This window comes from Meleagris gallopavo, chromosome 9 (assembly GCF_905368555.1).
Source record: "Meleagris gallopavo chromosome 9, MGAL_WU_HG_1.1, whole genome shotgun sequence".
NCBI classification, from domain to species: domain Eukaryota; kingdom Metazoa; phylum Chordata; class Aves; order Galliformes; family Phasianidae; genus Meleagris; species Meleagris gallopavo.
Genome location: NC_139412.1, coordinates 1,491,209 through 1,514,843, shown reverse-complemented (window position 1 = coordinate 1,514,843; position 23,635 = coordinate 1,491,209). Strand labels below are relative to the sequence as shown.

At 53.7% G+C, this 23,635-nt stretch overlaps 5 protein-coding genes across 10 annotated transcripts; all 5 read left to right on the top strand.

The window, feature by feature from the left end:
* Positions 1–4: 4 nt before the first annotated feature.
* On the top strand, positions 5–3,077 carry MARS2 (methionyl-tRNA synthetase 2, mitochondrial). The gene is made up of 3 exons (XM_085230432.1): positions 5–277; positions 688–1,022; positions 1,848–3,077. Exons 1-3 carry the CDS (start codon positions 73–75, stop codon positions 3,024–3,026), a joined length of 1,719 nt encoding a protein of 572 aa, XP_085086558.1. The 5' UTR covers positions 5–72; the 3' UTR covers positions 3,027–3,077.
* A 780-nt stretch (positions 3,078–3,857) lies between these two features.
* On the top strand, positions 3,858–9,642 carry RAB33A (RAB33A, member RAS oncogene family). Its single transcript, XM_085230440.1, has 2 exons — positions 3,858–5,743; positions 9,157–9,642. The coding sequence occupies exons 1-2, from the start codon at positions 5,525–5,527 to the stop codon at positions 9,610–9,612; spliced, it is 675 nt and encodes a 224-aa protein (XP_085086566.1). The 5' UTR covers positions 3,858–5,524; the 3' UTR covers positions 9,613–9,642.
* On the top strand, positions 9,587–12,075 carry RBMX2 (RNA binding motif protein X-linked 2). Its single transcript, XM_010715157.4, has 6 exons — positions 9,587–9,727; positions 9,798–9,913; positions 10,126–10,177; positions 10,248–10,377; positions 10,483–10,663; positions 11,106–12,075. The coding sequence occupies exons 1-6, from the start codon at positions 9,723–9,725 to the stop codon at positions 11,546–11,548; spliced, it is 927 nt and encodes a 308-aa protein (XP_010713459.2). The 5' UTR covers positions 9,587–9,722; the 3' UTR covers positions 11,549–12,075.
* Positions 12,076–12,429: 354 nt separating this feature from the next.
* On the top strand, positions 12,430–18,794 carry SLC25A14 (solute carrier family 25 member 14). 6 transcript variants are annotated; one of them, XM_085230436.1, is made up of 9 exons: positions 12,430–12,587; positions 12,667–12,814; positions 12,980–13,074; positions 14,885–14,970; positions 15,226–15,321; positions 15,960–16,084; positions 17,147–17,282; positions 17,503–17,583; positions 18,342–18,794. In XM_085230436.1, exons 1-9 carry the CDS (start codon positions 12,524–12,526, stop codon positions 18,381–18,383), a joined length of 873 nt encoding a protein of 290 aa, XP_085086562.1. In that variant the 5' UTR covers positions 12,430–12,523; the 3' UTR covers positions 18,384–18,794. The 6 variants fall into 6 exon arrangements, 4 of the variants coding, with proteins under 4 accessions (XP_085086562.1, XP_085086561.1, XP_085086563.1 ...); XM_085230437.1 differs by lacking the exon at positions 12,667–12,814 and adding an exon at positions 14,257–14,300 and having other exon boundaries at positions 12,436–12,592; XM_085230438.1 differs by having other exon boundaries at positions 12,458–12,592.
* A 140-nt stretch (positions 18,795–18,934) lies between these two features.
* On the top strand, positions 18,935–23,346 carry GPR119 (G protein-coupled receptor 119). The gene has a single exon (XM_010715066.3). It carries the CDS (start codon positions 20,669–20,671, stop codon positions 21,629–21,631), a length of 963 nt encoding a protein of 320 aa, XP_010713368.2. The 5' UTR covers positions 18,935–20,668; the 3' UTR covers positions 21,632–23,346.
* Positions 23,347–23,635: the final 289 nt, after the last annotated feature.

Genomic DNA, 23,635 nt, shown 5'->3' with positions numbered 1-23,635 from the left:
CCCCCGCCTTCCTCCCATCCGACTTCGCGCGCGGCCGCTCTGCGCCGTCGTCTCTATGGTTCCTCCGCCGTCATGTTGTGGCCTCCTGTCCGCCTCCCGCAGCTGTTGCGTCGCGCTGCTTCCACCGCCGGGCCCGGTCGCCACCTGCTGCTCTCCACGCCCATCTTCTACGCTAACGGGCCGCCCCACATCGGGCACCTCTACTCTGCTCTGCTGGCCGACGCGCTGCACCGCCAACGCGGCCTCCGGGGCGCCGGGCCGAGCCGCCTCTCCACAGGTGAGCGTGGGAGTGCGGGGCCTGCGCCGTCCGTCCTCGGCTTCTCCCGGGCCTGGCCCCGGGCCTCGCGGGCTGTGGAGGCTGTTCCTGCGTCCGGAGTTTCTCTTCAAGTTCAGGTTGGATGCAGGGAAAAAAATGATTCTAAGAAAGAGCGGTGATGCATCGGCACAGCTGCACAAGGAGGTGTGGGGGGGGGTCAACATACCCGAAGGAGTTCCAGAACCGTGGGGATGTGGCACTGAGGGACGTGGTCAGTGGGAGGGAGGGGATCGGATGGGTTGGGATTGGTCTTGAAGGTCTTAGAGGACTTCTCCAGCCTTGGTGATTCCTGGGACTTTCCCTGTTTCTCCACACCCTATGTCCCAGCACGGTTCCACATCCCCTCCCCATGACCATCTCTGGCTTTTCAGGGACTGATGAGCACGGGCTGAAGATCCAGCAGGCTGCAGCTGCAGCGGGAACGTCACCCCCAGAACTCTGTGCACGGATCTCAGAACTGTTCCATCAGGCCTTCACCCAGGCAGCCGTCTCCTTCACTGACTTCATTCGCACCAGTGAGCCCCGTCACTGCCAAGCTGTGTGTCACTTCTGGACTGCCCTGCAGGAGCGCGGGGCTCTCTACAAAGGGACCTATGAGGGTTGGTACTGCACGGCAGAGGAGGGCTTCTTGCCTGAAAGCCAGCTCACAGAGCGGGTGGATGCTCAGGGCTTCACACACAAGGTGTCTGCAGAGTCTGGCCATGAGGTAACAGCACCTCTGCTTTGCTGACCAAGTTTAGGCTGTTCTGTATGAGTGCTGCACACCTGTTATGTTGTTCTAGAAAAAAAATACTGTCTGTGTAGTGCTTCAGCTGAGTCAGCTGAGACTTGCCTTGATTTCAAAGCATGTTCTCACAGCTGTGTTTGGTTATATGGGAGAGAGCTGCCAATGGGATTCCAAACCCCAAGGGTCAGGTGCAGATTTCAGCCATGTGGCACGGAAGGGATTCTGCTGCTGCAGAATGGGCTGTTGGCTTGGAAACAGTGTTTTAAAGTGGCGATGAAAGGAGTTGGACGAAAGGAAGAATAAAGCTGTTCATGATTGAGCTGCTAGTCATAGCATTGGAATCGAGAGTGTGGGTACCTGACCTAATGTGTCTCCACCACTGTTTTTTTTATACAGTGTCACGAGTTGCATGATTTAACTCAACTGTGGCAGATAATCATGTTTCAAAGCTAAGCAGAGATTAATCTCCTTTGGTATCTATTCAAGACTGAAGTATACAAGTGTTGGCTCACACAGAAAGAGGCTGTAAAATAGTATATCTTGATAAAGCACACAATGTGGTTAAGGGAAAAGATTAGTTTTATGGCAAAGAAAGCAGCTTTAGATGTAAAATAGAGGCAGCAGGCTTCGGAATCCTGAGGATGATTGCAAGTTGTTGAAACAAATTGTTTCAGTGAAATTGTTGAGTTTATGGTGAAGAGAAACAAATTCCAGAGGAACTTGAACTGAATATGCTGTGTGCAAACTGTGAACCCATTCGCAGAGCATTTGAGCTCTAATTTTTTTTCTCTCCTGTGTTCTCAGGTGCACTGGACCAAAGAGGAGAATTACATGTTCAAGCTGTCTGCATTCCAGGACCCACTGCAGAAGTGGCTTCGTGACAACCCACGTGCTATTTCCCCTGAGCCTTTCTACCAGCGTGTGCTTTGCTGGCTGGGAGAGGACTTGCCAGATTTGTCCATCTCACGTGAGAGAAGCCGGTTGCAGTGGGGTATCCCTGTCCCCAGTGACTCAACACAAACTATTTATGTATGGGTAGATGCCTTAGTGAATTATTTGAGTGTTCTGGGCTACCCTGAGACGCATGGTGGGTGGTGGCCCGCTGCACACCATGTGGTGGGCAAGGACATCCTCAAATTTCATGCTGTCTACTGGCCAGCACTGCTGATGGCAGCTGGGCTGTCCCCTCCAGAGCGAATATTTGTGCACTCCCACTGGACTGTCCGTGGGCAGAAGATGTCCAAAAGCCTGGGCAATGTGATTGATCCCTTTGCTTGTAACGAACGATACACAGTAGATGGATTTCGGTACTTCCTGCTGAGGCAGGGTGTACCTGAGAGGGATTGTGACTATTACGATGAGAAGGTTGTTAAGGTTTTGAATTCAGAACTGGCAGATGCACTTGGGGGACTTCTGAATCGGTCAACAGCCCCTGGCATTAACCCCAGCAACACTTACCCATGTTTCTCAGAGACTTGTTTTCCTAAGGTTGTGGATTACAGGGAGGCAGAAGCCCTGGGTAGAGCTGCTGCTGAGGACTATGAGTTTGTGGTGGCTGTGGCTTCTCTGCCTCTGCAGGTAGCTAGTTATTTTGAAGATTTCCAGATCTACAAGGCTTTAGAATGCATCGCCCTGTGTGTAAGGCAGACCAATGGTTTCTTCCAGAGGCACAGGCCTTGGAAACTTGACAGAAAGGACCCCGCAGAGAAGCTCTGGCTTGACACCATCATCCATGTTACTCTGGAATGTCTGCGGGTCTATGGGACTCTCCTGCAGCCAGTGATCCCACACATTGCAGACAAGTTGCTTTCCAGGCTAGCTGTTGAGGCAGAAGAGAGAAAGATCTCAAGTTTGACGTTTCTGCCACGCTACAATGGGAAGCCATGTCCCTTTGAAGGGAGACAGCTTGGACCTGACACTGGCATCTTGTTTCACAGACTAGAGAAATCAAGTCAGCATCAGATAGGGAGCAAGAGGCTTTAGTGTCTGACAAATAGCTTCTGTAAATAAAAGCCTCCAGGAACTCCCAGGAAACATCATTTTTATCAGAGCGTGTTCCTCCCATCTCTTGGCGTGGTATGAAGTGGCTAAGATGGGACTGAGCAGGTCTGGGCTGTGCTGTGCAGTCCTGTCTAAGAGATGGCATAGGTGTCTGCCCTAATTGGAAAGCAGGCAGACAGATTGGTTGTGTGCACACAGCCAGAGAGCTAGGAAAGCATCTGGGTAACATCCTTGGAGGAACAGCTCTACAGCTTAGCTGGTAGCAGAGAATGAACTGAAGGTGCAGTCTAGGGTCTGAATACTGCTACTTTGTTTTCCAGTATGCTTTAATAATGTAAAGGGGCTGAAGCAAAATATCTTTCCATGTAAAACACAGCACTCTTCCTGCACAGCCTTGAAGCCCTCTTGTCATACCACTTGCATCTTCCACCCTGGCCTCCTTTACTTTGCATTTTTTGATGTGAGGAGTAGATCAGGTCCACCAGCTTGCTTGCTCTGGGAGTCCCAACCATCACTACCTGAGAAAACAAAGCATCTGGGGCAGGCAAGCAGCGGTGGTTTGAGTGAACTTGGAGTAGGAAAAGCAGAACAGCAGGCTTAAAACTGATGTCATACCGTGACAAAGAGGAATTGCTGGGAAGTCACAGGATCAGAAATGTAGAAGCTCACCTCTGCCTGTGGTTGAGGTGGGTGTTTTGGCCACTTGCTGGGACTGTGCCTCCCTCAGACTGCGTGGAGACGGACCAGCTGGGATGCACATGGCAACAGTGTCAGAGCTCCTGCAGGAGAGGAGTTTGCAGCTGACAGGTAGAAACAAACCTTCCACTTAAAAACAAACAACCCTAAGGCTGTGGGCAAATGAGATTGTTTATTTGGTTGTGCTCTCATTCAGGGAGTGGTGGCTGTACTTACAGAGCTGCGGTGAGCATTTCCAGTAGCTGCATGTTGCTCAGAGCAGGCTCATGTTCAGGCTGAGTCTCTGGAGGGATCCAGCTGTCTCCAAGGAAGGGATTTTTCCCTTGGAGCTCACGCAGGGGGAGGGCTAAGCAGCAACTTGCATCCAATGTCCTTGTGTCCCTTTCCCTTTGGTTTTTAGCTATGCTGAGACAGAAGCAACTGGGGGTGGTTGGAAATTGTGTCCTGGTAACATCTCTGGGGTTTAGCCCAATTGGATGTGTTGAGTCCATCAGCTGAGCTTCCTTTCTGAGCCAAACCCTCAGATCAGCTGATGTAGCCTTGATGGGGAGGATCTCTTCTGCATTAGAGTTGTTTAGAGTGGAGCAGTGCGATGAGACAGAGTGATGTGCTGGTCGTGGGTGGCCTCACTCAGCTGACATTTCCAGACATAAACAAAATCAGAAGGGGGGGGAAATCCATGTGTTTCAGGACCAGTGTTTGTGAGCCTTTTCTGCCTGCTGTGTGATTTATTGCACCTCTTTTTGTCCTTTCAGCATAGCCAGGAACAGGCAGCTACGTGCTCTTAACTCCTGGGACAGCTGTGACCTCCTGGGGACCCCTGGGAAATTCTTCCCAGCCTTTGGCTCCTTCACTTCTTACCAAGCCCTGCTATGTGCAGTTTTAGGGGGCTGTGATCTCTTCTGGAGCTGTCTGAGCTACGTTATCAGGGCAGCAGGAGCACTGGGGGTCTGTAGAGGGAAGGGCCAAGGAGGTTGCTTCTCCCTTAGGGTTCTGTTACACCCTTCTCCCCACACTGTCCCATGTTGCCCATCTGTCTCATGTTACCCAAGAAAGCCAGGTGCTCTCACAGACCCCCTTTGCAGCAGTACTGGGCACTGTGCAGTTGACCCAATGCCTCTTGCTCCCATCTCTCCCTCCCCAGTGTGCTTCAGGCTGCACGCTCCCATATCCCTGCGCAGTGCGGGGTGACCTCATAGCAGCCTTCAGTACCTAAAGGGAGCCTACAAACAGGAGGGGAGTCAACTCTTGGAAAGGGTAGATAACTGCAGGACAAGGAGAAATGGTTTGAAGTTGAGGGAGGGCAGATTGAGGTTGGATGTCAGGGGAAGTTGTTTGCTATGAGAGCGGTGAGGTGCTGGAACAGCTGCCCAGAGAGGCTGTGGATCCCCGTCCATCCCTGGAGGTGTTCAAGGCCAGGTCGGATGGGGCCCTGGGCAGCCTGGGCTGGTGTTAAATGTGGAGGTTGGTGGCCCTGCGTGCGTCAGAGGGGTTGGAGCTTCGTGATCCGTGAGGTCCCTTCCAACCCGGGCCATTCTGTGATTCTGTGAAGGATGGGGAAGAGGAGCTCCAGTCTTCGCCCTCTCCGATGCTGACAGTAGCGGGGCCGACCCGGGGGGCTGCGACCTGCTCTGCACCGCGCGGGGCTGTGCGGGGCTGTGCGGGGCGGGGCCGCTGGCGGTGCCGCTGCGCGGGGCGGACCCGCAGCCTTCCTGCGCCCGACCACCTGATCCGCTCCGCCCGCCGCAGCCGCAGCCTTTGTGTGTGCGGTGCGGCGGTGCGGGATGGCGGCGGGAGGAGGGCGGCCGCCGGGCCCGGATTCCTCGCTGGAGCCCTACGTGCAGACCCGCATCTTCAAAATCATCGTCATCGGAGACTCCAACGTGGGCAAGACGTGCCTGACCTTCCGCTTCTGCGGGGGCACCTTCCCCGATAAGACCGAGGCCACCATCGGCGTGGACTTCAGGGAGAAGACGGTGGAGATCGAGGGGGAGCGCATCAAGGTGGGCCGCGGCGGCCCCGGCGGGCGGATCGCATCGGGCTCCGGAGGCGGCCGGTCCCGGCCCCGCACCGCCCGCGGGCTGCCCGAACGCCGGCTGCCTCCCGGGGGCCGTTCGGAGTCCAGCCCGAGGGAGGGGAACCGGGGAAGGTTTCTCATTGCGGAGACGTCTTCCGACCGCGTCGCTGCTGCTTTTTGATGTTGGCTTGAGGCTGCGGGGGGTTTGAAGCGATGGCGTGGAGCGGAACGCTGCCGGCATCCGGCACGGCTGGGTGCTGAGCCGGAGCTGCTGGAGCCGTGCTCAGCCAGCGGCGTGTCATGGAGCAGGCGGCTGCAGGGGCTCGCTGGAAGGTCGGGGCTCACACTGCCTGGTTGCCGGGGGGCTTGACAGCTGTGATTTAACACTCAAAACTGGTGTTAGCAAGCGATAGGAGGATGCAATTCCGACAGAACTAGAACAGGACCGATTTGCTGTATGCAGACCAGTGTTACAACTGTAAGAAGTGTATTAGCTCAGACCAGAGAGCTCTGACTGATGGATCAGAGCAGATCCACAGATGGGCTGCAGTTGGTACAAAACTGCCTGGGAAGCAGAGTTTGCAGCAGACCTTGGCCTACCCAGTAACATGGATCAGAACAAACAGCAGTGCAACTGACAGGGAGGGGGCAAATACTGCCATTCTGCTGACAAATGGGGGATCAGAAGTTGAAGGACTGATCAGAGTGAATGCAGAGCTAATGTCTGTTGATAAGAACTTTAGTTATGCTGTTAAACTGTCCATGAATCTCTCTCCCCCCCCTCTCTAGGAGGAGAGCTGTTCATTTCCCCCCTTGCCTTTCCCAGTTCCACTCAACACCACGTATCTGTGTTGTTGTAAGCCTACTGCAGGCTGGCACAAAGCCTGCCTTGCTGCCACCAGCTTGTAATGGTTGTCAGGCTTTCTAGTTCTTGGATGTGATTTGTGCTGCAGCAGGCAGGATTGGGAGGCAGTGCAGCAAATTGCACCTTCTTCTGGGACCATGCATCCCAGTGGGGAGGTGGGAGGTGGGAGATGCACCCTCCTGCTCCTGCTGTGCCCAGAGTCAAGCAGTGTGGGATAAACAGGCATGGAAATGAATGAGCAGTACCTCTTTGTTCCAGCACTTTTCCATGCTGAATGACTCTGGGCCAGGTGCTGTCACAGCCCAGAGTAGCTCATATAGAAAGCACTTACTGAGAAATTGCCAGTTCCAGGCTTCAAGGCATAACTTACAAGAGCAAGCAGGACTTATAGAATCAGGCTCACAGCCAGATGTGAGTTGGAAGGGGCCTTTGTAGGCTATCTGGTCTGACCCCCTTGCTTAAGCAAGGCCACCCACAGCAGGTTGCCCAGGACCGCATCCAGGCAGCTGGTGAACATCTCCAAGGAGGAGGATTCTGCAGCTCCTGTGGGCAACCTGTGCCACTGCTCTGTCACCCACACAGAAAATAAGTGCTTCCTGATGTTCAGAAAGAACTCCAACTGTTTTGGTTTGTGTCCGTGTCTCTTCCGTCATCACTGGGGACCACTGAAAGGAGCCTGGCTTCTTTGCACCCTCTGTGCAGGTATTTATACCGTTTATGAGATAAGCTCTCAGCCTTTTCCATGCTGAAGAATCCCAGCTCTCAGCCTGTCATGCAAGGGCTGCTCCAGTCCCTTCATCATTTCAAGGCCCTTTTTATCTCCATTTCTCTCTTGTACTGGCCAGCCTAGACATGGAGTGCTGGGTCCGGGTGTAGCCTCACCAATGCCAACAAGAGGGGAAGGATCTCCTCCCTTGACCTACTGGCAATACTCTGCTTAATGCAGCCCAGGACATCGTTAGCCAACTTTGTCATATAGGCACATTGTTGGCTCGTGTTCAACTCAATGCCCACCAAGACCCCCAGGTCCTCTTATTCCCAGCTGCGTGTCCGCACGGTGTCCTGGGGCTGTCGAACTTCAGGAGGCTTCTGGCAGCCCATTTCTCCAGCCTGTCCAGGTCCCTCTAGATGGCGGCACAGCCCCCTGGTGTATCTGCTCCTGCTCCCACCTCGCCATCTCCTGGCTGGCTGAGGATGCACTGCTGCATCGTCCAGGTTGTCAGTGAAGATGTCGAACAGGAACGGGCACAGTAATGACCCCTGCTACTGGCCCCTAAACGGACTTAGCACCACTGATCACCACCCTCCGGGTTTGACCATCCAGCCAGTTTCTAATGCACTTCATTGCTCATCCAGCCCAGGCTTCATTTGTTTTTTTTTATGAGGATCTTAAGGCAGACAGGTATCAAAAGTAACATTCAAGTGTCCCTAGCCTTCTTTTTGTCACCTAAATACCTGGAAAAGCCATTCCTGATGCCTTTAACATCTCTTGCCATATTCAGTGCCAATTGTGCTTTTTGCTTTCTAAACCACCTCTCTGTGTGCTCAGACATTGTGTCTGTATTCCTCTCAGGTCACTTGTCTCACCTTCCACCTTCCCTGTACCTCCTCCTTGTACCTCTTGGCATTTTTGCCTGACTTCCTATCCATTCAGATGGACAGCTCTGGGGCTCAGAGGTGGAGGTACATCACTATTAGCTAGCTTTCCTTGGTCCCTTTTTCCTATAGGGCCTTAATTCACAGGACTCTTTCAAGCAGATCTTTGAAAAGGCCAAAATCTGCTCTCACTGCTGTGGTCTTGCATTTCACTTTGCTCCTTCTGCTCAGGATCCTGAACTCCACTACCTCATGGTTAATGAGATCCTTTGACTTTGACAGCTGCCCTGCTGAAGCTGGCCCAGCAGAGCACCTCCCCTCATCGGCTCTTCTATCACTTGGGTCATGAAGTTGCCACCAACGCTCTCCATGAATCTCACGCTTTATGCTCTGCTGTGTTGCCCCTCCAGCACACACAGGAATGGCTGAAGGCCTCCAGAAGGACCTGTAAACGTGAGACTCTTCCTGTCTGCATAGGGCCTCATCCAGTTCTTGTCAGGCTGGAACTGCCCACTGCCCTGTCACCAGGGCTGTCTGCTCTTTAATCCCAACCTTTATTTCTCAGCTGGTTCCTCCCCCAGGCAGAGCTCCATGCTGCTCTTTGCCCTGCCTCCTTTGCATCATTTTCAGGGTGCTCTTATACAGCATAGCATTAGGTGGGCCGACGTGTTAATCTAGTCTGACATTTCTGAAACGAGCAGTGCTTTGTGCACTCGATGGCGGGGATGCTGGCTGAGTGCACCAGCCCAGCAACGTGTTCCTGGGGAAGGTAAGTCATCGGGCTGGGACTTTTCTCCCTCAGAGCACAGGGATGAAAGCGTGCAGCTGCCCATCGGCTGTCGGAGCAGCTGCAGCACAGCTTCCTGCAGCAGCAACGCCTGCTCAGGTGAGCACCCAGGGCTCCGGCAGCCTCAAGAACCCCGTGTTGTGCTTCTTAGGTGCAGGTGTGGGACACGGCCGGGCAGGAGCGGTTCCGGAAGAGCATGGTGGAGCATTACTACCGCAACGTGCACGCCGTGGTCTTCGTGTATGACGTCACCAAGATGACGTCGTTCACCAACCTCAAGATGTGGATCGAGGAGTGCAACGGGCACGCCGTGTCCCCCCTCGTCCCCAAAGTGCTGGTAGGGAACAAGTGTGACTTGAAGGACCTGATCCAAGTGCCGTCCAGCATGGCCCTCAAATTCGCCGACGCTCACAACATGCTCTTGTTCGAAACCTCAGCCAAGGACCCTAAGGAGAGCCAGAACGTGGAGTCCATCTTCATGTGTCTGGCCTGTCGGCTGAAGGCGCAGAAATCGCTGCTCTATCGCGATGTGGAGAAGCGGCCGGGCCGGGCGCAGAAGCTGGAGCAGTCGCGCGAGGCCCACGGTAAAAGCGCGTGTCCGTGCTGAGCGCCTTCAATAAAGTCTGTGGGAGCCCTGCGCTCGGACTCGTTGCTTTGCTCGCCGCGCATGCGCGGCCGGAGCGGGGCGCATGCGCAGTGCGCGCCGTCGCCGCCATCATGAAGTAGGTTCGGTGGGGGGCGGGCTGGGGGGGTGCGCGCCCGGCCGGTGCTAACGGTGCCCATCGCCCTCAGCCCGCTGACCAAAGTGAAGCTGATCAACGAGCTGAACGCGCGGGAGGCGGAGCTGGGCGTGAGTGAAGCGGTGTCGTGGCACGCCGAGTACAAGGACAGCGCCTGGGTCTTCATCGGTACGTGTAGGCCGCGTTGGGGGGGGGCGGGGCGGTGTGGTGGGGGTGAGGGGAGAAGGCGGGAGGCTGTGCTGGGCCCCGTGCTGAGCTTCATGCTGGGCCCCGTGCTGAGCTTCATGCTGGGCCCTGTGCTGGACACTATGCTGAGCTCTGTGCTGGGCTCTATGCTGAGCCTAGCTGCCCCACATCGCTGCCCCTTCCCCTCCCTGCAGGCGGGCTGCCCTACCAGCTGACAGAGGGGGACGTCATCTGTGTGTTCTCGCAGTAAGTGCCTCCCCCCCCCCTTGCTGTGCCCCCATAGCCCTGCTCTGTGGCTGCTGATGGTGTGTTTCAGGTACGGGGAGGTAGTGAACATTAATCTGGTGCGGGATAAGAAGACCGGGAAGTCTAAAGGTTTTTGCTTTCTGTGCTATGAGGATCAGAGGAGCACCGTTCTTGCTGTTGATAACTTCAATGGGATCAAGGTGAGTGCTGGGGCTGCAGCAGCTCTTGGAGCACTGCATCACATCAGGGAGGAGCTCCATCAGCTGCTGGCCTTGCAGCACACGCTTTGCTGACTCCTGTCCTAGATCAAAGGAAGGACGATCCGTGTGGACCATGTGGCCAACTATCGGCCTCCCAAGGATTCGGATGATTTGGATGATGTCACAAAAGCTCTCCATGCAAAGGGCTGTGGAGTGAGAACACCACCTCATACATCATCAGATTCCTCTTTGGAGGATGATGACACGCCAGTCCAAAAGCAAAAAGGTGAAATGCATTTCTGCCAGTCTTTACCCCGGATGGGAGGATCTGTGTGGGTCTCAGGGACTCTTAGCTCTGCGTACAGCAGGGATAGGTATCCTCTTGAAAAGAGATGCAACCCTAATGTCCAGGCTATACTCTGTGATCTGTGTCACACTGCCAGTATTTAGCCTTATCTGTGATCATTGACCCCCAACCTCTGAAGATCCTTATTTTTCCAGGTTATAGTAGCACTCTTCCTGGAGAAAAGGAGCTGTCTGCTAGGCTGCAGGGATGTTGCAAGAGGGGGAGAGGGGGATGGACAGTGGGGAACAGGGAGAAGAAAGGTTCTAAAAAAGCCTTTTTTTTAAAAAAAAAAAAAAAAAAAAAGCTGGTGGTCTGTAACAGAGCTTGTGGAGATGATGCTTGCAGGACTGTCCATCTCTAAAGATGAACCTTTTGTTTTCAGATAAAGAGAAGAGTAAACGTGATCGGCAAAAGCAGAGCTCTCAGACTGCAAAGAGAGCAGCATCTGCTGAAGAGGCACATCCGAGAATCAAGATTAAAAAGGAAAAGGAAGATCCTGGCTATGACCGATATGCTGGTGGGAGTCAGCAGTCCTGCAGTGAGTCTGAGAGGAAACATGCGAGCAGGACACAGCGAGATGAGGAAGAGCAGAGGCACCGGAGGTCTCTGGGGAGGAGAGGGGAAAAGAGCACTCAGGAACACAGAGGGCAGAACGGTTCACGGGAAGAGAGAGGAGAGGTTAGCAGGAAGGGTGAAGGCCACGGTAGCCGGCGAGAAGAGTGTCCTGAAGGAAGCAGATCCAGGCACCGGTGGGAGAGCAGCACCAGAGAGCCCCATTCCAAGCATAGGGAACGTGGTTCCACCAGAGATTCCAGCCATCACTGAACCCTGGTGCGAGCACCCTCTGTGCCACAGCTGTGCCCACCAAGAGACAGCTGCACTCTGTGAGCTGCGCCAGGAGCTGTCTGCAGCTTCCTGGTATGTCCTTGAGGGTACCACAGCTGGTGTTGTGTCATCTCACACACAACTTTGACTCGTTCACTCCTCAGACAGGGCTCTCTCTGTGCTGTGGACTAAGATGTGAGCTCTGTCGCTGCCTCGCTCAGCCCTTCTGTGCAGTGGCATCCCACAGACAGTTGTGGAGGGGCTCACGGCGCAGCATGGGCAGTAGGGGTGCTGAACAGCAGGATGCTATGAATCCCCAAAATGCCCATGTTCAGTGGGAGCACCCCTGTCTGCAGTGGGGCTGGTGGGTGCCTGCAGGTGGGCGTAAGTGCTTTGTGCCCCCAGCCTGTCCCACTTACCTTGTTTATGAGATGGATCTCAAAGGCTGTGCTGCTGAGCCATCACTGTTCATGTTTTTTGTTTTAAACTCCTTTTAATAAAATTGATCTGTTAACCAGAAGAGACAACTGGGAGCACCACTTCTGTGTCTGGGTAGCAGGGAAAGGTGAACCTTTTCGTTGTGCTGTTTGGACTGAACATCGATGGCAATGGATAGAGAAATGGAGAGAACGCAGTGATGATTTTGAGCCGCATCTGGTTGGTACCGGAGCACTTGCTTCGCTAAGTAGCTTTCTCCGTCGTCTACTCATTGGGTTTCGGGGTGGTTTCAGACGGTCTCGTAGCTGCAGCCCTCGCCCGTCTCCTCGCCCTCCGTTCCCGGCGGGCGGCGCTGTTGGAACCGAAACTCCGAGAGCGAGCTGCTGGTGCCCCGCCGCCAGGGGGCGCCATCCGCCTGCAGCGAGTCGCGGTGCGCTTCCGGTTCCAGGGCGCTTCCTGTTCCAGGTGCTTCCGGTTCCGGGGCGGGGCGAGGCGAGGCAGTGTCCGGCCCGGCGCGGCGGCGCGCTCCGCCATGCCATGTCCGCGCTGAACTGGAAACCCTTCGTGTACGGCGGGCTCGCCTCCATCGTGGCCGAGTTCGGTGAGGTGTGGCGGGAGGGCGGCGGGCGGCGGGCATCGGTGTGGGGCCTGCGGGGCGCTGACGGCCGCTCTCCCCGCAGGCACGTTCCCCGTGGACCTGACCAAGACGCGCCTGCAGGTGCAGGGTCAGAGCGCCGATGCGCGGTTCCGCGAGGTGCGTTACCGCGGCATGTTCCACGCCCTGTTCCGCATCTGCCGCGAGGAGGGCGGCCGCGCCCTCTATTCGGGGTAAGCTCTATTCGGTAAACCCCGGGGGGGCTGAGGGGCTGCGCGAGGCCGGCGGCGCTGTGTGGGCGGTGTGTCGGCGTCGCTGCGGGGATGGTCGCGACACGAGGCGCCCGGGGTGCCGCCCTGCTGGGAGCTTCAGCTGCCGCCGTTTGTTCCCTCGCTCAGGATCGCCCCAGCGCTGCTGAGACAGGCGTCCTACGGTACCATCAAGATCGGCATCTACCAGAGCCTGAAGCGGCTGTTCGTGGAGCGCCTGGAAGGTCTGTGGTAGGAACGTGGTGCAGCTCCTCTGCCAGACATCCACGGCGCGGTGCTGCGAGCTCTGTTCTGTGTGGGTTTGCTCGTTCCTTTCCCTGCCCTTCCCAGCTCTGGTTCTCCCAGAGATGGAGTTCTCGCTTCGTGCTGTGCAGCTGTGTTACGTGCAGGGATAGGCTGCAGCACCAGTTGGAGTCTCACTGTGCTTGATGCCGCCCACAGTCACAGAAATGGTCCCTAAGCTGAACGCATCCATGCTTTCCCCAGCTTTCACCTTTGTTTTACAACATCAGAGCCCAGGAAACCCCCAGTGTACTGACAGAGGCCCATCTCTTCTCATTAGCTTCAGGGAAGGCATCGTATATATCTTCATTACTTGAAGGGAGTGTATAAACAGGAGTGGAAACAGCTGTTTACGAGGGTGGATAGTGATAGGACAAAAGGGAATGGTTTTAAACTGAGACAGGGGAGGTTTAGGTTGGATATTAGGTGGGAGTTTTTCACCCAGAGGGTGGTGAGGCACTGGAACAGGTTGCCCAAGGAGGCTGTGGATGCCCCATCCCTGCAGGCATTCAAGGCCAGGCTGGATCCAGTTCCAACCCCCAGCAGGGGGTTGGAACTGGATGAGCATTGTGGTCCTTTTCAACCCAGGCCATTCTATGATTCTCTGACATCCCAGCTGTGCTCCCTGCACTGCTCTGTGTTACTTGGGTTGTGACCTTCATTAGGAAGCCTTTCCTGTTGTCCTCTTGAAGTCCTTCTGCTGGAACACAGCAGCTCTGGTTAGGAAGTTGTCTAATTCATGAGCTTTTGCAGTGATTAAAGGGACAGAAACAGCATGTGCTCTTGACTCTGATGACAGGAGCCTCTGTCGCTCTTACTTGTAAGATAGTAGAGCAGCCAAAGTTGAAAATTTCTTAACTGGAGGAGCTGCATGCGCAGTTCTATATCCTGTCCCATCAAGAGTGAATATTTTATAATGTTCAGCTGGGGAAAGTGAGGTGAGAGATTCACACCAGCGAGAGGACCAGAAAACAGGACCCCTGTTTTCCAGGGGCTGCTCTCTTCTTGAGTGGTGCCTCCCCCTGTGGATGGTTCTGTGCGTGTGCTCTGGGCTGCCCATCTCACTTGCTGTTGCAGCATTTCCAGTTGTGAGTACTGTTGTTTGAATATTTGTCTCCCTACAGGCCTGGGGCAGCACGTGGCCTGGTCTCCTCTGGGAAGTGCTGTGGTCAGTACCAGCAAAGGGCCTATTTCCAATATAACCATCAATCTAATATTGGACCTGGAAATCTTGGATTTTTTTCCTTCTCTGGAACTAATTGCATCTAACTTTCTCTGCCTGGATCATCTACTTTCTATTTTTCAGGGAGGCTGCATATTCTGAGTGTGGCCAGCTGGGGCTCCAAATTAAAGCTAATTGATGTCAGATTGCCTTGAGAAGTGTTTAGTTGTCCCTCTGCCTTGCCATTATCCATTATGAGAAACGCATCCCTGGGCACTGAAATCTCAGATGATTGTTTAGCACATTCCTGTATAGCAGCCCTTTACTTGTCTGATCAGCTAGAATTGGCAGTCAGACCTGCTTCTCTCTGACAGTGTGTTGCTGTTACAGCCTCTGCTTTTTGTCTCTGGCAGCTGCAGATAGGTCTGCTGTTAGCTGATGATAAATGGCCAGTTTCTGCTTGTGCAGCTTCACCATGTGATTTGTGAATTTAGCTTTTGTGTTCTTTCCAGAGCTTCTTGCTTGTCCAGTACAGCCTGTGCGCCTTCTCTTTAGACCTCTAGGATCTGACTTCCTTTTCTTGATTGCAGATGAAACGTTGTTAATCAATGTAATCTGTGGAGTGGTGTCAGGGGTGATCTCCTCTGCACTTGCCAATCCGACAGATGTGCTGAAGGTAAGAAGTGTGTGTGTGTCCAGTGAGCCCAGTGCAGTTTGCCACATGCTCCTGCTTTCTAACAAGGGTGCATCTCTCCCAGCTGCAGTGAGGTGCTCTCTCTAAGCCACTCCTGACATCGGTTCTGCTAATTTGGGCTTGTTATGAATGGGAGTTGCTCTGTTGTTCTTTTGTACCAGGAAACCCATTGAGCTGTTATTCTTGCCCTCAGGGCAGGTGCTGATGCTGTGCCCCTGACTTGCACATTTCTTTCAGATTCGAATGCAAGCTCAAGGCAGTTTGTTCCAGGGTGGCATGATTGGCAGCTTCATCGATATCTACCAGCAAGAGGGTACCCGAGGCCTCTGGAGGGTGAGCAGCAGCTGCTGGAAACCCCTTACCTCCACTAGCATCAGAGTTAAAAGCTTCCTCAACTTGTTTGCTGCTCCTTCTCTGAGCCCAAGTGCAGCCCTTGAGGAGAACTGTGAGCCAGGGGTGGTAGTGAAGTCCTCCTCCTGGTTAGCAGGCTAACAGAAGCATGTCTGTGGTGGAGATTGGGTCTGTGCTGTGGCAGTGTCAGCACTGAGCCAGTCAGACCTGTTCCCAGGGCTGAAGGTGTTCCTGGATGGAGCAGTATGTAGGTCTGGGCAAGTAGACTTGGTCTTTTGTGGTACAGAATCTTTTCTGGTGTTGAAATTTCAGTATGCTGGTGAGGAAGAAAAGTGAATTATAGCCTTATTCCTTTGTGGGCTGAAGAGAAGCATCTGGTTAATCTGGCTGTAGTAAAACTGCTAGGGTGGGGGATGGAGGAGTCCTCCTTAGCTTTGAAGTTATACTGGGAGACAGTGAGCAAGCTCCACCTCAAGCTTCAGCTGCAAGGCGGGATGATGAGGATACCAAGTGTCCTGACAAGAGAAAGACCCCTGAGAGGAGGCTGGGAAGAGGTGTTATACTAGCTGTGGGTCTCAAGGCAGCAGTTCGTGCTTGTGACTGATGTTTGTGTTCTGCAGGGTGTTGTTCCAACAGCCCAGAGAGCTGCCATTGTGGTTGGGGTGGAGCTGCCAGTCTACGACATCACCAAGAAGCACTTAATTCTGTCAGGCCTGATGGGTGATACAATCTTTACCCACTTTGTGTGAGTATTTGCTGCAGCTGCTGCATTCTCCAGGCTTGGCAGTGTGTGTGAAGCAGAGAAGCAAGGTGGGATTTGGAGATCTGTTTATAGAGCAAGAGCTCTGGAGCTGCCAAGGACAAGCTCAGTGCTTCTGAGGGATCTGCTGTGTTGACTGGAGCAGCTATGGATGCCCAGAAAGTATCCCTAGAGAGACCTCCCTGGAGAAGGAACGTGGCATAAATCCTTCTGGTGAAGTGAAATGAAAGCTTGAGTTCAGTTCACTGGTTACCAGAAATGCTGTTGCTCTGTTTTGCTGCCATGGTATGAACCTGGCAGGAGTTCTGGATGTGATTAATAGTAGCAGTAGGTTGAAAGAGCTGCTCCAGTCCGAGGTTCTTATCTACAGAAGATGTCAGCTCACAGCCATTACTATAAGAGTTTTGTGAAACAGAGTTGCAAAACTGGCTGGAAGAATACGCAGAGCAATCTGACCTAGTTTTCAAGTCAGCCGTGCTTTGAACAGGGGGTGGATTAGAAACTTCCCAAAGTCTTTCTTCACCTACATTTTCCTATTATTCTTCTAGCAGACACTTTAGCTGGAGGTGCTGCAGTGCTTCTGTTGGGTTTGCCTGCTGTGGGCTGAAGGTGACAAGCACTAGACCATATGTGCAGGGAGGAGACTAGCAGCTGCATGCTCCCTGTGGCTGCCTTTGGTCTTCCTCCCTCCTTCCCTGCCACGAAGAAATGTTTGCTCTGGGGAGAAGGATGTGCATTTCCAAGAGCCTGCCTTCAGGTCTGTGTCACCCTGTCAGCACCCAGAAACACTCACTGGACTGCAGACAGCCCTGTGGAGACCTGGCAGTGGGCTCTGGCAGGGTCTTCATTAGATGGAGCTGAGCATTTTGCTTTCCTAGCTCTCTGGGTCTCAGTGTGCTATTGGTTCTGGGTGGGAGCAGACAGGACAGCTAACTGCTAAATGCCTTTCATGGAATTGAAAAGTACTCCTGTGCTTATGTCCAGGCTTGTCTGAGCCAGACTGGCCGTATTCAGAGCTATTTCTCTCCAATGTTCTGGTATATCTAGTTCCAGTTTTACATGTGGGCTGGCAGGGGCAATTGCCTCCAACCCTGTGGATGTGGTGAGGACACGGATGATGAACCAGCGAGCGATAGTGGGCAGTGTGGAGCTCTATAAGGGCACTCTGGATGGTCTTGTGAAGGTAAGGTGACACAGGTGGGCAAAGCACTGCTTCTGGGAGGCTGGCTGCTGTTAAAATGTGGGCTGGGTGAGCTGACAGTGAGGTGTGTTGAAAACTGGCTGAATGGCCAAGCCCAGAGAGTGGTGGTGTTCCCACAGCAGAACTCCTCTTTGGCTCTCAGAATCTGCGACTGATCCCAAGTTGAGTCTCATAACTAATCTGTCTCTTCTTTCCCCCCCAGACATGGAAGAGCGAAGGGTTCTTTGCACTCTATAAAGGTTTCTGGCCCAACTGGCTTCGGCTCGGTCCCTGGAACATCATTGTATCCTTCAATATGCTGCTGGGAGGTGATGGGTACGGGCAAGCAGGGGAAGACTGAGCTGTAAATGGAAGTTCAGAGCAGACACCCTGTTAGGCTTGAACAGACGTAGACTGCAATGTGACTGCAGGTGCTTCAAGCTCTAGAAAGCACCACTGGCTGTGACTGCTCCTTCTGACAGCTCTGTAGTGGTTTATGCAGGGACTTGCAGTGCAGCAGCATAGGCATTTTCCTGTAAAGTAAGTGCTTTCAAGTGCATGGCTTTAAACTTTCCATTTAGCCTGAGCTGCTGGAGTCGCAGCAGTTTCAAGATTGGCTCCTGTTTTAGGAGGGAAGCCTGGGGAATATTCTTCTCCTGAGACAGGTGCTGACCTGCTCTGCAGAATCATCAGTCACTGCTGTGTTGCTGTACTGGTTTCTTCATTCCCTCTGACATGGTGTATGTAATTTATTTTAAAGAAGTTCCTGCTTGGAAAAACCCAGTTAAGAGTTATTTCCCTTTCCTAGTGGTCCAGACAAGCGTTGGCCAGCTTGATTTTTGGGTCAGTTTCTTCCCTCTCCTGGTAGCCTCCTTCCACAGCTCTCTTCCATCTGTACGAATCGCTTTATGCTGCCTGGAAGAGGGGATTCCCCATGTTGGTTTTCAGCAATACCATGCTGATGATCTGCCTGCCTTGCCTTGTGGGGCTTGGCCTGATTACAAGGGAGGTGCAATGCAGCTGCTGTATGTATTTGGCCTAATTCCTTGACTTTTCCTTCAGTTTTTTATCACATATGAGCAACTGAAGCGACTTCCATTCTGAGAGCTAGCTGCATTCCACGAGTGTCATCTTCGAGGCTCACAGCAGTGTTTTGCTGCAGCCTTCATTTCACCATCCCCACGTTTTGATGTTTTGTTACATGTGGGTCTGGATTCTCCTCCTCCCCCACATTCATGGTCCCTGAAGGTTGTTCTGGCTGAAGTGTAACTGGGAGGCTGATGGCAGGTACTGCATGCTTTGTTCCACACAGAGGCGAGTATTAACTGTGCACGAGTGTCTGGGCCTGAAGCAATATCTTCTGTGAAGATCTGTGCATTCCAGTGGCCTTTTGATGCAGCTGTGGTTTGTTTGACTCATGTACTTTGTTCTGCCATACCTGGGGGTGAGGCTGGAGGCTGGACAGGGGTGCTGTCATGTTTTCCTGTAACCTCATTAAATTATTTATTGACTGAATGGCATGAGTTTGTGTTTGTGCAGACCTAGCATAGGTATATTTTTCAGAGCAGATGCTGTGTCTGCCCTAGGAAACAAGAGGTTTTTTTTCCAGCACACTGTATATCCTTTTTCCCCCCCCTAAATACATTATTTTTTTCTTCAGAGTCATCAAACTTCACTGCAATGAATGTATTTCTAAAAGACAGCTTGATAGTCAGGAAATGATGGTCCCATAAAAGCAAACAGTTTTTATCCCTACTTCCTTCCTCCTCTGTGGGAGAGCTTTGGTCTGGATGAAGGTTCGTGTGATGTGCAGCAATGCTTCCTGCTTGAGGCTGCTGCAAAGTGACGTTTTCTGTGCAGATTGCACAAGGGATGTTCAGCCAAACAAAGGAGAGAGAGTTATTTGTGTGCTTCTGTAGGGACCTGGTTGAATGCATAAGGAAGGTGAGGCCTGTGGACTCGTGGACTTAAATAGTGCCATGAATGGAGGTGACCTACAAGGCTGGAGGGTCAGTTTCAGAGTTAAACTGCAAGTTACCGGGGGCTGGGAGCAGAGGATTGAAAGCTGACAACGTTTGCATGCTTCAGCTTGCCTTACTCTTGAAGAGAATTTCTGAATATTCAAAGTAAAGACATAGTGATGTGATGGATCAATAGGAATCCGTGTGAGAAGAATTTTAGCAATAATTCTACACATTCCTTTGGCTTCCTTCATGTTTCTGTCCCTTTAGTTCTGGAGCAGACCCTTCTGTGCAGTTATACCGATGGTTGTGATTTCCTTGCTGACAGCCATTGCTATCCCATCTTTGTTCTTCAGGAGCAAAGCTCTACAAGCAGCTCCTGAGAAATGCATGAACAGTGTATTTGTGGCCTCTAACGGGTTTTTGGCTTTGTTTTTTTCTGATGTGAAGTGCTGGTGGGAGGCTCTTCTTTCCACCCTCGGCACTACAACCTGCCCTGCGCCACGCTCTGCCTTTGGCTGCGTTCTCAGCTGCATCCTGACCTTGGTTGTGCTCAGCCTCTCCCGAGCAGCCCACTCGCCTCGGGTTGCTATTTGACAGAGGAAGGCTGAAACCTTCCCTGTTTCCTGGCAGCTCTGATTTTTTTCCTTTTCTTGGTCCAGGAGAGGCAGCTTTGTTGAAAGGGATCAGTGTTATTTCTTTGGTCCTGTGGGACGAGGCTGCTGTAGTTCTGGCAGTGACCTGCAGAAGCCTCATGAGCTGTACCACCTCTACATCTTGGTGGGCTTTTCTCCTTTATCTGCACCTGTGTCACAGCCAGGCACTGGCTCTGCTCAGGTCCTTAGTGCTTGGTTGGGGTGCTCAGCTCCCTGCATGCCACCACAGCAGCACCACTGGACAAGGAGGAGCGATCAGGGTGTGATCCTCATGCTGACATGGACCACAGCCCCCAAGCAGGTCTCGTGGTTGCACTAGGAGATGATGGAGAGGCCAACAGCAGCATGGGCTGCCCTGGAATAGAAGATGCTGAAACACCTTGTGCAGGAGGCTGCTGCCCTGCTGGTGGGGCAGGGAGCCAGGGGAGCAGGGGTGGGCTGTTAGGGAGGAGAGTGGCGTCAGCCCAGCCTCACGCAGCCTTCCTGCTCAGTGCTCTGAGCTCACCCTCCTGCTCTCGGGTTGTCTGGAAACGTGGCACAAGGGGAGGGACCTCCGTGGGCACAGCGGGTGCTGTGAGTGCATCAGTCCCTTCTGGCACAGCAGAACTCTGCTCTGCAGCCCGAGGCACCACCTGGAGAGTGAGGTGCTGCGCTCACAGCCGCCCGTTGCCTGCTTACTGAGCTGTGCGTACCAGGAAGCCCCAGGTGAGGAATGCTCTAGGATCGTGCTGTGGACATACCGTCTTTGGGTTGTGCCCCGCAGTGGCCAGACATGGCTAGCTTGGCTGTGGGAATCATCCTTGCTGTGCTGGCTCCGCTCATCATCACTGCCAACGTGCTGGTGGCCATCGCCCTCCTTCGCCTTATCTGGAAGACCGGCTACAAGGGACACTACTTTGTCCTTAATCTCGCTGCTGCAGATGCCATAGTTGGCTTGTCGGTTTTAGGTCTGGTCAGAGGGGAGTTCTTTGAGCACGTTCATCCCCCGCAGATCTTCTGTGTCCTGCGAATGGCTTTTGTGACATCCTCTTCTGCTGCTTCTATCCTGTCCCTGACCCTGGTCGCGTGTTACAGGCACCTGGCGATCAGAAAGCCTTTCCACTATCACCAGCTGGTCACGGGCACGCGGGTAGGGCTGCACTTAGTGGGGCTCTGGTTGCTTGCTGGTATCGTTGGCTTTCTGCCACTCCTTATCCCAGGCTTTCAGAAGATCTCCCTCGAGGAAAAATGCTCCTTCTTCGGAGTCTTCCACCTCAGCTACATGCTCATTGTCTCCTGCATGGGCTTCTTTCCAGTCCTGTTTCTCTTCATTTACCTCTACTGTGACATGCTGAAAATTGCCTCTGTGCACGTGCAACAAATCCGGGAAGTGGAACGTGCGGGGCTGGCCAGGGGCAGCACCAGTGACATGAAGGCCATGCGCACCGTGGCCATGCTGATCGGCTGCTTTGTGCTGTCCTGGCTGCCATTTTTCATCGCTGGCGTCGTGCAAACTGTGTGTACCAAGTGCTTCCCTTACAGAGTCACTGAGAGTTACCTCTGGCTGTTGGGACTGTGCAACTCCCTCCTGAACCCCTTGCTCTACTCCTACTGGCAGAAGGACGTGCAGCGGCAGCTCTCCCAGATGGCTGCTGGTGTGAAGAGGAAAATCCTTCAATTGGGGAAGGGTCGCTGTTTCCCCAGCAGAGGCTCCAAGTCCATTCCCACTGTGTCGTGCTTGCAGCTCCAGGATTGATGCGGTTAGGAGTGGCTACCATTGGCTTTCTTTCCAGCTTGTCTCCTTCACCAGGACTGTGAACCTGGGGGCTGCCAGCTGCAGAATAGATCCCATATGGGGTAGGACAGCTCTGCATGTTAAACACAGCACAACCAGCACAGCCAGTTTTGCACCAGCTCCAGGGCACCCCAAATTGCAGGTGTGTGGCACATGTTGAATTTTGCTTGGAGAGCTTCAGCAAGAGCAGCTTTGTGTCTGGTGGGACCAAGCCTTCCACTAAGATCACTCACTTTTTGCCACCTGGCTTTCCCCAGCCCAGATCTGGGAGCCTTCTGCTGTCCTTTCTGCCTGCAGCACAGCTGCCTGGGCTAGGTTCCCCACCAGCATGTGGGACAGGGCTGCTCTCGCTGTGTTGGCTCTGTCACTCCCTATCACTGCCTTACCTAAACCAAACTTGCAATCCAACACGTGCAATCTGGGCTATCCCTCAAACCATCCTCGGATTAGGATCGATCCTAGAGGCAGAAGTGAGGGGTCTGGGGTCTCTGCTGTAATGCAGGGGGGAGGGAGGTGGCTGTTCTTTGGCTGCATGTGCACTGGAGCAAAAGCTGAACAGCCCCAGGTGTGGTGTGCCTGGGAGAGGTGCAGGGCAGCACCGGTTTGTGTTGTTACTGTTTGGTTTGAGCTGTAAAGCAAGTTAATGAGTGACTGACTGAGTGCTGGGCAGGAAGGACTGCCTTGGAGACAGGGAAAACCTTGTGCAGAAGAGCTGCTTTGTCCCACCAATGCCATAGGACTGTTTATGGGGTGATAAGGATGCCTCTACACTGACTCAGCAGATGGGAGCACACAGCACTTGGTGCACATCGTGCCACACAGCAGTGATGGACAGACTGCTGGTCCTGCCAGAGGCTATGATGTTATCTAATTGCTTTTTGTAAAATTGTAACGATTTGTAAAATCCAGATAGCAGGAACATTTCCCTTGAAACAGGATACATAGCTACAGACTCGCTTCCATCTGAAAATGGGGATGCTTTATGCAAACAGTAGTTGGATTCTCTTCTGTCACCTGCCCTGCTGGTAGAGATGAAGGCTCAAGGCCTGATCCCATACACATGCAGAACCTGCCTCGGTCCTGAGGCCATCCTCATCATCATCTCAGAGGAACAGATGAAAATAAAAGCACCCTATATTAAGACCAAAACAGGAGCAGCAGGCAGCTCGTGGCACCCATCTCTACGCCTGGGAGAGCCCTGAGAGCAAACAGCACGCAACGTATCCTGTGCACGAAGGAAAGAGCCTGAGATAAGGCTCACGCAGAACAGATGGGCTCTGTGGGTTGAACTGACGCCTCGCAGGTGGGTCTGGTAGGTGGATTCACTCTGACTCAGCTGTGGGGATCAGCACATCGTGTGTCAGCGTGACGTGGCTGCCGTCTGTGCTCGGCACGGCGTGGGCTCCACCAGCTGTTGCTTTGCAAAGCCGCCCCGTCCTTGCCGAGTATCTGACAACGCTGAAGCCGTCCTCTGCCTCCTCCAGCACGCCTGCGAGCGCCCACTGGGAGTGGAGACAAGCGGGCCTCCTGCTCCCGGTGCCTGCTGCGGTGCTGCTGCCCGCGGGCGCGGCTGCGGGCGGGGTCGGTGCCCGGGCTCGGGGCCGCTTGGCAGCGGTGTCGCATCTGCGGCAGGGACGGCGTCTCCTTGCGACGACGGACGGACGGACGGGAGATGATGACACGCTTCTGTACCGAGCTTTTTGTACCGGGAGGCGGAGCACCGACCCGCACTGCAGCGGGGTCCGGCCCGTCCGCGTCCCCGATTCGCTCCTCCTCCCCCGGCTCTGAGATAAAGAGCGCTTTCTCTGTTGGCTCAATAAATCGCATCGCTGCCGGTCTGCTCGCTGTTCCGAATCACGGGGGGTGGGGGAAGGGTCGCCCTCCTCGGCCGTTCCAAGGCTGCGCCGCCCCACGCCCGGCCCGCCGGCAGGAAAAGAGCCGAGCGGCCGCTGATCCCCAGGGGCG